At 40.7% G+C, this 16,229-nt stretch overlaps 1 protein-coding gene across 2 annotated transcripts in view; it reads right to left on the reverse strand.

Moving 5' to 3' along the window:
• The window catches only part of SNX7 (sorting nexin 7), a 98,451-nt gene extending 82,545 nt beyond the window's left edge, over positions 1 to 15,906 (reverse strand). The window contains exon 1 of one of the 2 annotated variants that reach the window (XM_032301585.1): positions 15,622 to 15,906. In XM_032301585.1, coding sequence (XP_032157476.1) covers positions 15,622 to 15,861 — 240 coding nt within the window. In that variant the 5' untranslated portion in view covers positions 15,862 to 15,906. The other variant, XM_032301586.1, reaches the window with a different exon arrangement.
• Positions 15,907 to 16,229: the final 323 nt, after the last annotated feature.

Genomic DNA, 16,229 nt, shown 5'->3' on the forward strand with positions numbered 1-16,229 from the left:
AACATGGTATATTAAAAGAAAAAGTCTCTGTAGTCTGGCAGAAAGGTCAGATCTCACCTTGGATCACAGAGGATTAAGGAGAGGATAAAAAAAAAAAAAGAGGAATAAATGTGATACATACATCATCTGCTTGAAGACTTTGTATGAATATCTTAGGTAAACCTTACCACAACCCTGTTGAGTATTTTCTAATCCCCCCTCCACCTTTTTTTTTTTAAACCAGATAGCAATACTCATGATTTTTGACTTCACAATAGTGAGAAAGTGACACACTTTCAGTAGAAACCATACTTTGATTTTGAATTTTGATCTTTTCTTGGGTCAGCGATACACACGCAACGTAATACTCTTTCATACTGCTGGACAGTAGTGTTCCAGTTAGCCATGAGATCATGAGGGTAAACAGCCAAGACACTTAACACTTAACACATGCTCTACACATAAAATCAATCTGTTTTTCACTTTCAGGACAATATTCAGCAAATTCAGTATCTCAGGTGAATGAGATATTCACCACTTTATTATAAAATAGGCTTTGTGTTAGATGATTTTGCCCAACTGTAGGCTAATGTAAATATTCTGATCATGTTTAAGGTAGGCTAGGCTAGTTACGATGTTTGGTAGGTTAGTTGTATTCAATGTATTTCAACTCACAATATTTTCAATTTACCCCATCATATGATGTAACCTCATCATAAGTGAAGGAAGATCTGTATTTTTTTTGTACGTATGAAAATACTCTAGAGTAAAAAATCACTTAAAAACTTTTGAGGGGGAGCACCTGGGTGGCTCAGTCTGTTAAGTGTTTCTCCTCAGCTCTGGTCATGATCCCAAGGTCCTGGAATGGAGCCTTGTGTCGGGCTCCCTGCTCAGCAAGAAGTATGCTTCTCCCGCTCGCCCATGCCTCCCCCCTTCTCTTGTGCTAGCTTCCTCGCTCACTCTCTCAAATAAATAAATAAAATCTTAACAAAAAAAGTTATAAAAGGTGTGCTCATAGAGGATAAGGTTATATTTTTGGATTACTGAAAACTATCCAGTAATTTTCTTTTAAAGTCTTCTCATAAAACTTAGAAATAAAAATAAAGTTCCGTTGACAGTTTGTAGGTAGGCAAAAGTAAGTAAGTTCTAGATTTTTAGCATTTGTATTCTTTTAAGGGCTTTTTAATACTCAGACACACACACACACACACACATTAATGTTTTTAGTCACCTTAGTAAATATCACTGCATATGTAAGCTATGACAGGTAAATAAAAAGTAAAATGTTAAGGCTAAAAGACAGGTAACGCTCCCACATGGTGTGTCCTCCAAAACACTGGTACAGTTCTATGTATGCTTCACGAATATGTCATGTTACTGCATGCCAAAGATATTTAAAGCCCTCAATGTTAAATCCACAAATGACAAGTCTACTAAACTTGCCTCAAAATGAGTTTGGGGTACTGGAAACACATACTAAACACAGTATCAGCCAGTTCGAACCAGACCAGAATAGGTAGAACATCAATCAGAATAGGTAGAATAACTACCTATTCTAGATTCAGTGACGACTAAGTAGGAGAGGGGCAAACCAGGAAAAAGAATTACTCCGACCAGAATTGAAGAAGTTGAAAATAAGTTCTATGGGCAGACAACACTGCAGACCCAACTTAAGAATGTAATAAAATTAAAAATAAACAAACAAACAAACAAACAAATAAATTAATTAAAATGGTCCCTCAGGAGCACAGCAAACTGACTGTACACTTTAACGGGCATGACTAAAACGGATTCTGACACACAATAAATTTTAACTACCCTCCTTAATCAAAGTTTCATCTTTGTAGATGGTTTCTAGGGAAAAGGTTGAGTTGTCCTGATATCAGCCACACCAACAACATTAAAAGCATTCCTAAGAGCCTTAATATATACTGATAATATATCAAGAAAACTAGTAGATAGTTAAAACAGCTGTACCAGGAATATTCTTTTCCTCTAGCACTTTCAAATAACATGACAAATACTATATATCATGAGTCATTCAACTGGGGAGCTATATCCACACACAAGGCACACTTTAGAGATATAGAGGGTTTGGTTCCAGACAACCCAAATAAAGGGAATATTGCAATAAAGTGACTCAAATAAATTTTCTGGTTTCCCAATACATAGAAAAGTCATGTTTACACTAAACAGTAGTCTACTGAGCGTGCAATAGCATTATGTCTAGAAAATGTACAGTCCATATAGTTTAATTACCAAACACTTCTTTGCTAAAAAATGCTGACCATCACCAGAGTTTTTAGTGAGTTGTAATGTTTTTCCTGGCAGAGGGTTTTGCCTCAATGTTGATGGTTGCTGACTGACCAGGGTGGTGGCAGCTGGAGGCTGGAATGGCTGTGACAATTTCTTAAAATAAGACAACACTGAAATTTACTGAAAATATTGACTCTTCCTTTAACAAACAATTTTTCTGCGGAGTATGATGCTGTTTGAAGCATTTTACACACAGCAGAACTTCTTTCACAATGGGAGTCAGTCCTCTCAAGCCCGCTGCTGCTTTTATCAACTAAGTGTGTGTCGTATTCTAAATCCTCTGTTGTCATTTCAACTGTCTTCACAGCATCTTCACCAGGAGTAGAGTCCAGCTCAGGAAACCACTGTTTGCTCATCCGTAAGAAGCAGCCCCTCAGCTATGAACATTCGATCAGGAGATCGCATCCATCCAGTCACATGTTCAGGCTCCCCTGCTGCTTCTAGTCTCTTGCTGTTTCCACCACATCTGCTGTTCTGCCTCCACTGGAGTCCTGAGACCGCCAAGTCACCCATGAGGGCTGGGATCAACTTCTTCCAGACTCCTGTTCATGTCGACATTGTGACCTCTTCCCATGGACCATGAATGTTCTTAATGGCATTCCATCCCAGAAGGTTTTTGACTTAGTTGGCCCCCAGATCCATCAGAGTCATCACCATGGCAGCTACAGCCTTATGAAATGTATTTCCTAAATAATAAGGCTTAAGGAGTAGAAATCACTCGTTGATCCACAGGCTGCAAGATGGATGTTGTGTTAGCAGGCGTGAGAACAACAGTAATCCCATTATCCATCTCCATCAGAGCTCCTGGGTGACAAGGTACATTGTCAGTGAGCAGTCATATTTTGAAAAGAATATTTTTTCTGAGAAGGAGGTCTCAATAGTGGGCTTAAAATATTGGGTAAACCATGTTGTAAACAGATGTCTCGTCATCCGGGCTCTGTTGTTCCACTTTTGGGGCACAGGCAGATTTGTACAGATTTGTAATTCTTACGGTTTCTAGGATTTTCAGAATGGTAAATGAGCATTGGCTTCGACTTATAAAGTCACCAGCCCCTAACAGCAGAGTCAGCCCGTTCTTTGGATCTTTGAAGCCAGGTGTTGACTTCGGTCTAGCTATGAAAGTCGTAGTAGGATCTTCTTCCAATAGAAAACTGTTTCTTCTGGGGTGCCTGGGTGGCTCAGTTGGTTGAGCGACTGCCTTCAGCTCAGGTCATGATCCTGGAGTCCCGGGATTGAGTCCCACATTGGGCTCCCAGCTCCACGGGGAGTCTGCTTCTCCCTCTGACCTTCTCCTCTCTCATGCTCTCTCTCAAATAAATAAATAAAATCTTTAAAAAAAAAACAAAACAAAAACAATAACAACCTGTTTCTTCTACATTGAAAATAGTTGTCCAGTGTAGCCACCTTTATTAATGAGCTGAGCTAGACCCTGCAGATACCTTGTTGCGGCATCTCCATTAGCACCTGTGGCTTCACCTTGCACGTTTATATGACGGAGATGGTTTCTTTCTTTAAACCTCACTAACCAACCTCTGCTAGGTTCTAGCTTTTCTCCTGCAGCTTCCTCTTCCTCACATCTCTCAGCCTTCAGAGAACTGAAGAGTTAGGGCCTGGCTCTGGCTTAGGCTTGGGGTTAAGGGAATATTGTGGCTGGGTTAATCTCCTCTTTAGACCACTAAAATTCTCTTCATATCAGTAATAAGACTGTTTCATTTTTTATCATTCATGTGTTTATTGGAGTAGGACTTTAAATTTCCTTTAAGAACTTCTCCTTTGCATTCAGAGGTTGGCTGTTTGGTGCAAGAGGCATAGGTTTTGGAATATCTTGACTTTTGACATGCTTCTTTGTTAAGCTTAATCATTTCTAGCTTTTCATTTAAAATGAGAGACATATGCCTCTTCCTTTCACTTTAACACTTAGAGGCTACTGTAGGGCTATTCATTGGCCTAATTTCGATATTGATGCATCTCAGGAAATAGGGGGGCTCAAGGAAAGGGAGAGTGATAGGGGAATGACCAGTCAGTGGAGCAGCCAGAACACGCACAACATTTATGTATTAAGTTCCCCATCTCATACGAGTGTTGTTCCTGGAACCCCAAAACAAATTACAATAATAACATCAAAAATCACTGATGACAGGTTAGTAACAAATATAATAATGCTTAAAAAGTTTGAAATATTGCAAGGATTTTCAAAATGTGACACAGAGGCACAAAGTAAGCAAATACTGTTAGGAAAATGGTGCCAAGAGAGCTGCTTGACACAGGGCTACTACAAATTTTCAATTGGTAAAAAATACAGTATTGGCAAAGCCTGCAATAGAGGAAAGAACAATAAAATGAGCAAGCCTATAATATAGCATTTAAGAGACAATACCCCAATTCTGGTAGCACTCTCTATAATAAGTAAAAACCATATAGTAACAAATATATTTGTGAGTCTCTGACCATCTCATTACAAATTGCAAAATGGATGAGCCTACAACTTAAAAACATTAATCTTAATAATGGCAAATACTGAAATTTTCTAAGGGACAGGGGCTGTGCCTTAGCACCATACACTTACATTACTTCATTTAATCCTGCCAACAACATGATGGGAAATAAGTGCAATCATCATCATCTGTATCTTATAGATAAACTTGTAGCATGGGGATCATAATAATTCTCTGCAAATCACTTATCTCAACTGGTAGAGCCAAGACCCAATCACCACTACCATCACCACCAGCCAATGCACACACAAAAAGCACCCAGTGTAGAAGATTTACTTCATTTTCCAAATGTTCACTGAATGTCAACCATGTGTCAGGCACTGGTTGGGGCTAAACAGCAGCCAAGATGGCAAGCTTCCTGGCTCTTATGAAGCTTATACTTTAGTTAAGTGGGAGGGTTGGAGATAATAAACATGTAAACATAGAGAATGAAGCAGGAAAATCCCAGATTTGAGTAAGTATTAATAAACAAGTTTATAAATTCCAAAATAAAAGTGTGTGTGTTGTGGCGGGGGGGATTCCTGGGATTAAAGGTTAAGGAAGGGAGAAAGAATTGATAAAGCTGTCAGGGAACATGTCTTTCAGGAGGGAATATTGAAAAGGAGGCAGAAGCACCTGAGTGGCTCAGTGGTTAAGCCTCTGCCTTCAGCTCAGGTCCTAGTATCCTAGGGTCCTAGGATCGAGCCCCACATTGGGCTCGCTGCTTAACAGGAAGCCTGCTTCTCCATCTCCCACTCCCCCTGCTTATGTTCCCTTTCTTGTTGTGCCTCTCTCTGTTAAATAAGTTTTTAAAAATCTTACAAAAAAAAAAAAAAAAAAAGAGGAGCCAGTGATGAAAAGACACTGAGAGAAAAGGAATCCAGTCTGGAGAATCAATGAGGCCTATGACAGGAAAGGACTCAGAAAGTTGGAGTGTCCAGAAAGGTGGTAAGTGGTGGGAACAAACACAGGCTTTGGTGAAGGTATAAACAACAAAATACTCACTTTACCATTTACTGTGTCAGAATTTCTCTTAGTTATGCTCCTTACCTAGTGAAAACTTTTCTTTTTTGTATTCAATACCCTATAGGGAAGAAAAAACGTGTTTTTCCTTATTCAGAGAGGTCTACCCTGTCATTTGCCTCTAGCTTTGCCACAAGACCACTGTGGGAGATGGTATGATTATTCCCAGTGGCCCTCTGTCTCCCTAGGAGAGGATTATATCTCCTGGTTAAATGCCAGGTAACTTTCAGTGCCTCCTTCTGGAAGGAAAATAGCTTCCCACCGCAATGGATTTGCTCAGTGACTTAGTTTGGATAATGGCATGTGTCTGGGCAGATTTGGGAGCCATTACCTGTTTTCACCAGTGCTCCTATTTTTTTTCCCTCTGCCAGAGGAATCACACGTCCCAGTTAGGGGTCTTTCCTTCTGTCTTGATCCCAGGATGAAGAAGACATGTGAAAGAGACTCAAAACATGGAACACACTCATAGCTCAGTTACAGCTGACAGATTCATGAAAAAGAAATAAGCCTTTATTGTAGGTAAGTCACTGAGATCTTGTTGCTTATATTACAGCATAATTAGTGAAAGCTGATGAAAATATTATTTGATGTTCAATTAGATTAAATATATATTTATATATGTGTGTACGAACACACACACACACACACACAACTTTCTCAAAGTTAGTGCAGAAGAACAAATTAGGAATTTTTTTCCCCAATTTTGAAGATTCTTATCCAAAGAGTTTACCATTTGTTTTTGATCACGTGTAATAAGGTTTTCATTTCAATATTAAACAGGATTTCTATTCCTAACATTTCATTTCAAATGATTAAGCTCTGTTTTTCATTTCAAAATAAAAACTATTTCTTATACCAAAAAATTAGAGCCATGACTAAAAAATAATAAAATTACAGGAAAAATGAACCTAAAAATATTATGTTAATTAAATGAAAGAAACCAGACACAAAAGACCACATATTGTCTGATTCCATTTATATGAAATTTCCTGAAAAGGCAAATTTGTAGAGACAGAAATAACAGATTAGAGGTTGTCCATGGCTGAGAGTGAAAACAGAGACTAATTATAAATGACGTGATGGATTTTGGGGGGGATATAAAAATGTTCCCAAACTTGTTTACAGGGATGGTTATGCCACTCAGTAAATTTAATTAAAAAAATCACTTCTGGGTGAAGTTTATAGTATATAAATTATATCTCAGTGAAGTTACTTTAAAAAGTAAAAAAGAATATTCCATACCATAGCATTTTCAAAATAAAAAACATATATATAAGCATACATATAATTATTTCAGTTTTAATTTTAAAAACTATTGGTTTTAACTGGCACAGAATCCTCTGTTTTGTGCATTTTACTGATTTTTATGTCAGTATTTGTTACTAAATTTGATTTCCTGACTATCCTTTTTTATTAATATTATAGTTAACAAAACTGTGTTATCTAGCATGATTGGTATATACAGTGTCAGTTAATAAAATATTCCATTTAAAACAGAAAATCCTTCAAGTATATAAATTTTTACTTGTTTACTGAGAAAACTTTAATATACATTCTTAAAATGAGTAACTATGAAAGTTTACTTTAGCTTTTAGTCTTATATCCTGTTTGGAAAGTGTGGGATACAAATAAATATTAAAATAAAATAAATTTTGAACCCTACAACCACACAGCTATTGAATCTGTGTTTCTTTTTGATCACGCTGGCCATTTGTAAAAATGTAGGAGGTTACCAGTTAAGAGTTAATACTAGAGCATTCTATCAGAACCTCAACGATGCAGAAATAAAATTGCAACTTTAAAACTCAATAAAACATTTTTTAGAGTATATTATGTTCAAATCTGGTGCCCTTTGACATCATTTTCCCAAAACATTTTAATAATATTCCCCATTGTCACAGATCAATAAATAAATACCGTTGCCTGCATAAAAAACTTTCGTAAAGGTTCTCATGGATTTTATTTTTCTTTTCACTATACAACAACCAATCCCCTTTCCAAATACAACATTGGCTATAGTTTCTGCTAACGTTTATCCCTTTCTGCCCCTGCCATGTCCAGCCTGCACATCTACTCTGCGAGTACCTAATATGCACCATTTCATTCCTGTCCTGCTGTAATTAGTTTCCATTGCTTGCAACCAAGCTTTTTGATTGAGATAGGTGCTATTAGCTCTAAAAGTTATTTTTATTTTTTCCTAGTAAAAAAGGTTCTTAAGTGATTCCCTTGGGGCTTCGAGGGGGTTTTGTTGTTGTTTTGTTCTTGCTTTGTTTTGGTTTGCTTTGCATTTATTTCTTCTAATAAAATTCAAAAAGGAGATTTTGTCCAGGGTTGACATTCAACATAACCCTGTGTCATCTAGCAATAACATTTACTCACCATTTATTAAGACCAATTTGTTTTAATTCTATTTGGCTTAGTATCCTGATAGGAAGGACCAACACAATACAAATTGAATTTACTGAAAACAGATCATTAGCAAATTACCGTAATAATTGGGTCTATACACAAGAAAAAAATCATAGGCCATATCACTCAATAACACATTTATCCTATAAATATTTAAAGTTCCTACTCCCCTACCATCAAGAAGTTTCCTCTATTGGAGATAGACAAGCAATCAAGATGAGAAATAAACACCTATTCATAAGGTAATATAGTAAGTATTACAAGATTCAGAACAGCATTATGGGAAGCACAGAGTAGAGAAATTAATTCGAGCTGAAGAATGAAGACACTCTTAGGTAAGAGGCAGTTTTACATTAGGCCATAAGGAATAGAAAGGAATTTGCTTTGTCAACCCAACAATAACTACACAGAGGTAGAAAAATTCGAAACAAGCTCACATAGTGGCAAGTGAACCAACCTAGATCAGTACTTCTAGAACGGTACTTCCAAACTGTAAGGTGCAAACAAATCAATGCAGACTCCTGGTAACATACAATACAGATTGATTTATTTGGTCTGGAAAGTGGGTTCTGAGACTGCGTTGCTAGTGAGCTCCCGGGTGATACAACAGACTCACAGACTCGGACTCAGTCGACCAAGGTTGCAGACGACAGAGTGGTGAGGCAGGAGAGCTGCAGGTAGCCTGATCATGCGTCTTGAATGCAAAATGCGACCGTATGATTAGAACTGTGTGCTCTGGAAACGTCAGTGTGGTTGTGACCATATGGGATAGACTAGAGGCAGAAGATAAGAAGACTGAGACTTTATGAGACTATTATGAGACTATTTTAATGGTTCTCAGAAGTAACTGTGTAACAACTTTCTGTTCTGGGAACAGAAAGAAGGCATGGATACTGAAGATACCAAGAAGGTAAACTGATGGGGACTTCTTAGGTATGTCGGACACATGGAGAGTGAGTGGAAGGAATAAACAGAAAGTAACACTAAGCATTTTATCCTGGCTTTCTAAGGAGTTGTCACATCATCAGCAGAGATGTAAACGGAAACCATAACCAATGTGGGAAGAGAAGTATAAAACTAGGGAATGGCAGAAGATAATGTGATTTGGGAATTAAGGTGAAGAGACAAATAGGACCATCTAATTAAGACTTCCCACTACTATTGTAGTTAAATTTAGCGTAAGTTAAAATTCTGCTTGTAACAGCCTCTTAATAGTGCAAAGGGACAGTCCGATCGCCACACCCTTCTCTCCTCTGGGACAGTCAGCCATCCGGCTCGTGCTCAAACATTTTTAGTGACAGAATTCATGACCATGATGAGTAATCCTTTCCCTTTTGGAACCTTCACTTAGAAAATTCTTCCATAAACTGACCCAAAACTTGTCTCCTCATTTTTTTGACCTAGCAATTCTAGTTCCATCCTTCAAAACTACAACCATCTAATCAACCTAGATCATAACAGCTCTTCATAAAGAATTAACCCAAGTCTTTTCTGAGCCAAACTACTTTTTGCGTTTCCCCAGCCTTTCTTCATAGGCCATGGTTGCCAAAACATATCATCAGTGAAACCCCTTTGTTTATTCTCCCTCACAAGGGCAAATGTGTGGCAAGACTGTTTCCAGGGCAGTGTAGATGGATCCAAGCCCTCTTTTTGCTGAGCTCAGACAAGATCTCAGGCTCAATCTCAACACAGCATTCCAAAGAATCAATAACAAGGGACTAGCATTGGCAGATGAGACATCCCTTTGACATTTTCTGATATAATTGATTCCCCTTTAAAATACAGAGGATGCAGGGCGCCTGGGTGGCACAGTGGGTTGGGTTCTAACTCTTGGTTTTGGCTCAGGTCATGGTCTAGGGGGTCATGGGATTGAGCCCCATATCTGGCTCTTTGTTCCCCTCTCCCTCTGCCCCTCCTGCTTGTGCATATATGCTCGCTCTTTCTCTCTCTCTAAAATAAATAAACACATTTTAAAAATAAAATACAGAGAGTTTCATACAGGGATGAAACTTTGGGAGTAGCATGGACAATTCAGAGTACAGTACAATTAATATTTCACATGACCTTGAAAATAGGATGCTTATTTAGATTCAGTATCACGTCATTTGTGTACATTGATCTTTCAGTCCCTGAAAACCGTTAGGAATGTTTATGCATATAATGGTACCATACAAGGTCTCCCTAAACTTACTTTGAAATTTCATTATTTATTTAAATTCTATTGTCAACCATCTATGCTCTCTCATAAGGAGAACTTGAGGATTTTTTATTTTCTTTCTACTTCACTCCACCTCCTCCTCTGGAAGGAATGTAAGAGTACTTAACATATAAGAGGGCTATGATGGTAGATGGTGGAACCTCTAGTGGAAAGAATATAAACGTCCTAGATCAGGCCTACTTTACTTTGCTTTATGGGTTCCACTTTTTTTAACCATCAAAACAAAACCCACTGAGGCAGAATCAGGATATGGATGGGGAAAGGAGAACACATGACCTGACTGCTGGAATCCCACATTCTAGATTTTAAGTGAGTTGGACAGTTGGGCATATACACACAAATATTCACATACATTCATAGATGCTTGCATACTATATACTCACACACAACATATACGTACATACATATTCATACATACACACATTAGACATGTATGTACACACATGTGTGTGCCTATGTCACACTCAAAAGCTTCATGTGGCTAGTGGCTGCTGCAGTAGGCACCTGCGTACAGCTATCAACAGTCAAGAGTGTTTGCTAAAGGCCACCAACTATTCACAAGCTCTTTACATACAGTAACTCATTTAATTCTCATATTTATTATCTGCCCTCATTTTACAGATGAAGAATCTGAGGCATTGAGAAGTTAAGTAATTTGCCCAAGGAAACAAAGCCACAAAGCGGCGGAGCCAGGATTTTAAACAGACATTTCTTACCTATCAGCTCTGAACAGTACAGTGTCCCACTGGGCAAAGCACAGCCTGCACGGTGGCCTTTGATCATCCGGCCCTGGAAGCTGCACTTCCACCAGACTTACTGGTTAGGCAGTCACAACCCCAGCCAGATTCAAGGAGGGGGCAGAGATCCCACCTCTAGTTAGGAAGGCGGCAGGTCACTGTATAGAAGAGCATATGCGACAGGAGATAGAGATTGGGTCTATCTTTATCCAAAGCGACTTGCCACACTTTTGTGCCATGTATTGTGCTAGTTAGTCTTTTTATCCCCAACCTCCCAGCTCCCACCATCTCCTCTCACTGTGGATGACATCACCTGAGCCGCTTTGGGTGGGTGGTTGGGAGGGGGTAACAAGCAGGAGATCCAAGAGCAGCAGAAGAGGAGCTCAGGGAATATACGATTTCTTTCTTACTCTGGCACCATGTTTCTGGCAGGGGTACTCCTCTACAGGCACCTCTCTGTATGTACAGCTCCTGTAGAAGTGCTGGCCCCTTCTCTACAGGTCCAGTTCTCCCTGGATTCCAGCAACACTGTAATACAGTTACACTGTCTTCCCACTAAATTCTGGGTGCCAATGGCTTTTTTGCCTCTGCAAGTTTCTCAGTAGTTCGGTATACCTTGTTTGTTCCTGAACCCTGTCCCAAATCCTGTTAAGAAGTTCTTCATTAAACACTCTTCATTTAAGTCATCAGAGAGAATTCTGATTCTTAACAGGGCCATGACTGATACAGACACACAACAGGAACTCAACAGAGACTGTGAAGAGAACAAATATGAAAAATTAATAACTAAACTTCCAATATCTTCTACTAAGTATCTGACATAATTGTTGAATAGTACAATTATGTCCCTCTATCATAATGTCAAGATTGACAGAGATCAATATATATAAGAGCTGGCTGTCTCAACAACTAAATTCTATTATTCTTTTGAAAATAACCTTTTTCACAAAAATGATTCAAAAGCATTGTTCAAATAAACATACTTGTTGTTATATTTCTGACTGATCACCATAATATTTTCTATCATTGTTACAAAACCAGATTACCTCTTTCTTTTCATAGTGTTTATAAACAAAATACTGAATAGTTTATAGGTTTTATAGTTTTGCTGAAGATTGAAATTAAGCCTGCCTATACCTTCCAGAACTTTTTTGTCCATTATATTAAAAAAAGAATTATTTTTCTTAATTTTGTTGCACCATGCCTACAATCCCTATCCCTTCAAACATGACTAGTGGTGAGGAGGTTAATTATATCTGTAAATCACTTGCTTATACTGGATGATACAGATCTCATTTTATGGTCTCGAATACCTTTTAAAAAGACCAATAACAGGATCTGTCATTTACTCAGTACCAGATAGGTACTGTACTGCTTGACTGTGACCTAGTTACCTTTGCTACGTTTCAGTTGCTACTCCTTCTACACATTACAGTATTTAATAAAAATAAAGACTAGGGTACCTGGGTGGCTCAGTAGGTTAAGCCTCTGCCTTCAGCTCAGGTCATGATCTCAGAGTCCTGGGATCGACTTCCACATTGGGCTCTCTGCTCAGCGGGGAGCCTGCTTCCCCCTCTCTGCCTGCCTCTCTGCCTACTTGTGATCTCTGTCTGTCAAATAAATAAATAAAATATTTTAAAAAAATAAATAAAGACTATTTATTTTATTTTAACATATTATTTTCAAAAAAGAACTTTTTTCCTTTTTTTTTTTTTTATAGAAACCAGACTCTCTTCTCTAAATTTTTTGCAAGCCACACGTCATTTTGGCCCGGTCCTAACACTATTCTTACACTACTGTTATAATTCTTTTCCTTTTTCTTTTTTCTGTTTTTGAATCATTGGTCATGTTCTCCTACCTTCCAACATCTATATTTACTCTTTTAAGTCAATAACCTTTGCATTCCCTACAGTCTCCTGAGATTTGGTATCATTTTCCTCCTACTGAATTACCTGAAAACTCCAAACAATACTTTGTTTTGTTTTGCATCTCTCCTGATTTATATTGCCATTTAGAGTTTCTGTCACATCTTCCACCTGGACTCCAAGATTGACAGCAAGAACTGAATCATGTCTTTTTTTTTTCCAGACACTCAGCGCAGTATCTTACATAAAAGTATTTCACATGTATTTGCCATGCACTTATAAGATACTGTAGGAAGAAAAGAATTAATAATAAGCCAAAGATTCTACTCTTTAAAAAGCTTCTGGAGGGGATTATGATGATAGACATTCAGAAATAATCTAAGGGAATAAGACAAATGTTAGCCTGAATATTAAAGTAGTTGATCTGAAAGTATTAGAGGGTAGCAATAGTATCCTTTAGAAGTAATTGTTTCAGGTACCCCTGGGTAAACCGTGGGTCCGTGGGAGAGTTCTACAGAGCAGCAGGCTAGAAAGGGCGTGGTAGAGAGAGCAGGCCAAATGGAGAGGACTTTCTTAAATCTGCTTGTCTAACTAACTGTGGTTAATAGTTGTAAAATTCAACTTATAAGCAGGCAGCTAACTTAAAATTTTTCCAAGTACTCTTTTCAGACTTAATCAACATTACATATATACCTTAATCTACATGGCCAGTCTCTATAAACGTGGTTCTGAACTTTTTTCCAAGTGTCCAACACAGGTAGGTATAAAGCACGAACAGGTGGGGTAGATCCAGGTGTATGGTGTATGGAGCTGAAGTTGACATACTTTTAAAAAGAATCCAAACTTACAAAACAAAATCAAATAGAAAAACAAATACCAATTTAGAATGAGAAAAGAAATCTCAACAACTCTTCTAAGCCTTGGAGATCTAGATGCCTTTCTTCTGAGATAGCTTTAGGCAATTAACCAGAAATGCTAACTTAGAAATGCTTCTGGTTGGAATCTGCCATTCCCTGCCCACCTAGAACATCCACAATTCCCAGTAACTCTCAACATTTCCAGAGGCCTAAGCCCATAAACATCTGAAGCTCCCATTCCACGAGCTTCATCTTAGATCTGCCTCTGGGCAGGAGCTCATTAAGACCATGATTCTTAAGAGGGGACTGGGACACTTAGAATCTGGGGAAGGACAAAGACGGGACTGGGTTGAAACAATCCTAGATGATTCTGATACACAGCTGCCACTCCCAGACAACCATCTCCCTCCCCCATGCTGGAAGTTTCACAACACAGAACCCTACACTAATATGCAAAGACTAATGGTATCTTAGAAGGCAACGTGAAGGATAGGCCAATTGTCCCGGATCTGAACATAAAGTATGTGTGGAATATAAAACGGCAGTGTTAATTTTTTTACAAGTGAACATAAAATAATTCCATTGTTTAACAATTTAAACACATTGAAAGGTCAAATAACTTTCTCAAGAGCACAAAACTGTTACTCTGTCTGAACATCGAGAATCTGATTGCGCCTACCATTTCGTTTAACCCTAAAGGGAGAAAGGAGTTTTACACACTCCTCTCCGAGGTCACAGTATGCTTGTTCACTTTGTAACTTCAGTTTACTCTCCCAGAAAATAGCACTAGTTAGGAAGATCGCTTTCCCTAACACCTCAAGGTAACATTTAACTACTGCACAGGCTTCTTAGTAACTAATACATTGTTCTCATCTGGAGTGTTCTACCAGCAGCAATGTTAAAAAACTGAGTTGACATTTTAACAGCCCTCTAAGAAAGGTATTTTTCTTTTCCAAAAAGAAATCACAACAACCAGTCTACAGGCACCACAAGTCTACCACTAAACCCGAGTGAATTTCTCTCCAACTCTACTGCAAGTTAGGAGGGCCCTTTGGTCCCGGATTTTCCCGGGGAAAGGAAAACGAAAGCGGCTGGCGGTGGGTTAGGGGCCAATAGATCACTGAAAAAATCCTCAACTCCGCGGCCGAGGAGCTTCCTGCCAGACACAGGACCCGTTTGCTCTTGAAGAGGGGACTCCCTTGCCACCTGGTCTCACTGGGCGCAAGGCTCACCTCCGGTGTCAATCAGTTCAGTCTTAAACCCACAGTCAGTACCACTAAATCAGGAATAATATCTCTAGACTAGGGTGATCTCTCTCCCCGAATTCTGGGCTGGCTGCGTTCGAATAGAAGCGGCTAGGGAGGGGCACTCTCGGGCCACCGCCTCCCGCGCTTGGAAACTGTCCGGATGAGGTGTCCGCGTCAGATAGGAAAGGAGAAAGAGAAAAAAGCGGACAAAATCACAACTTTGCCGACTCCACAAAGCCACGGCCGTGCGAAATGGAAGGTCAAAGTGCAGAGGAGGGCGCGCCCGCGGTTCGCGGCCCGGTCGGGACGCAGCCCGGAGTGCGGCGAGCTGCCTGCCCGGGTTGGGTGGCCGCGGAGACCCCACCCACCTCCAGCTCGGAGCCTCCGCCGGGGCCGGCCGGGCGCGCTGGGGGCGGCCGCCGCACCACGGTGCCAACTCCCGGAGTTGACTTGGAACTTTCCCGGGACGCGCCGCCGCCGCCGCCGCCGCCCTCACCTTACTGAACACCTCCAGGTCGTCCTCGTCCTCGTCCAGATCCAGCACTTCGGCCTGCAGCAGGGCGGAAGAGCCGCTGCCGCCCAGGATGGGGGCGTCGACCCCCGGGCTCTCCCCCGTGGCGCCCCCAGCCGGGAGGCCGGAGGAGCGCGCCTGAGATGCCAGGCGGTCGCCCTCCATCCCGACAGTGCGCGCCCGGCCCGCCGCGGCTGCCAGCCCGGCTCCCCCGAGCGTGCCCATTGGCTCCCGCGCATCCTGCACCTCCCCGGCCGGCCCCGCTCCAGCCCCTCGCCCGCTGCGCAGACGCGGAACTGGCGGGGCCAGCGCGGGGCCGCCTCGTCCCCACCTGGCTCGCGGCCTGCTGGAGACGCGGGGAGTGGGGCTCGTGGGCCCTGGCGAGGGTGGGGAAAGGGCCGCTGTCCGGGGGAGGAAAGCCGAGCGCGCGAAGGTAGGAGGAGGGCGTCCTCTCCTGCCCTGGCTCGGGGACGGCCGAGCGTGGGTTTCCGCGGGGGCGGGGGGTCTGGGCAGAAGCGACTGAGCGAACCGTCAACTTCGGGGGATCCACAAGCAGGCTGGAAGGCAGCCGACCCATCCCGCCGAGAGAAAAA

The sequence above is a fragment of the Mustela erminea genome, chromosome 10 (genome assembly GCF_009829155.1).
Source record: "Mustela erminea isolate mMusErm1 chromosome 10, mMusErm1.Pri, whole genome shotgun sequence".
Taxonomy (NCBI): domain Eukaryota; kingdom Metazoa; phylum Chordata; class Mammalia; order Carnivora; family Mustelidae; genus Mustela; species Mustela erminea.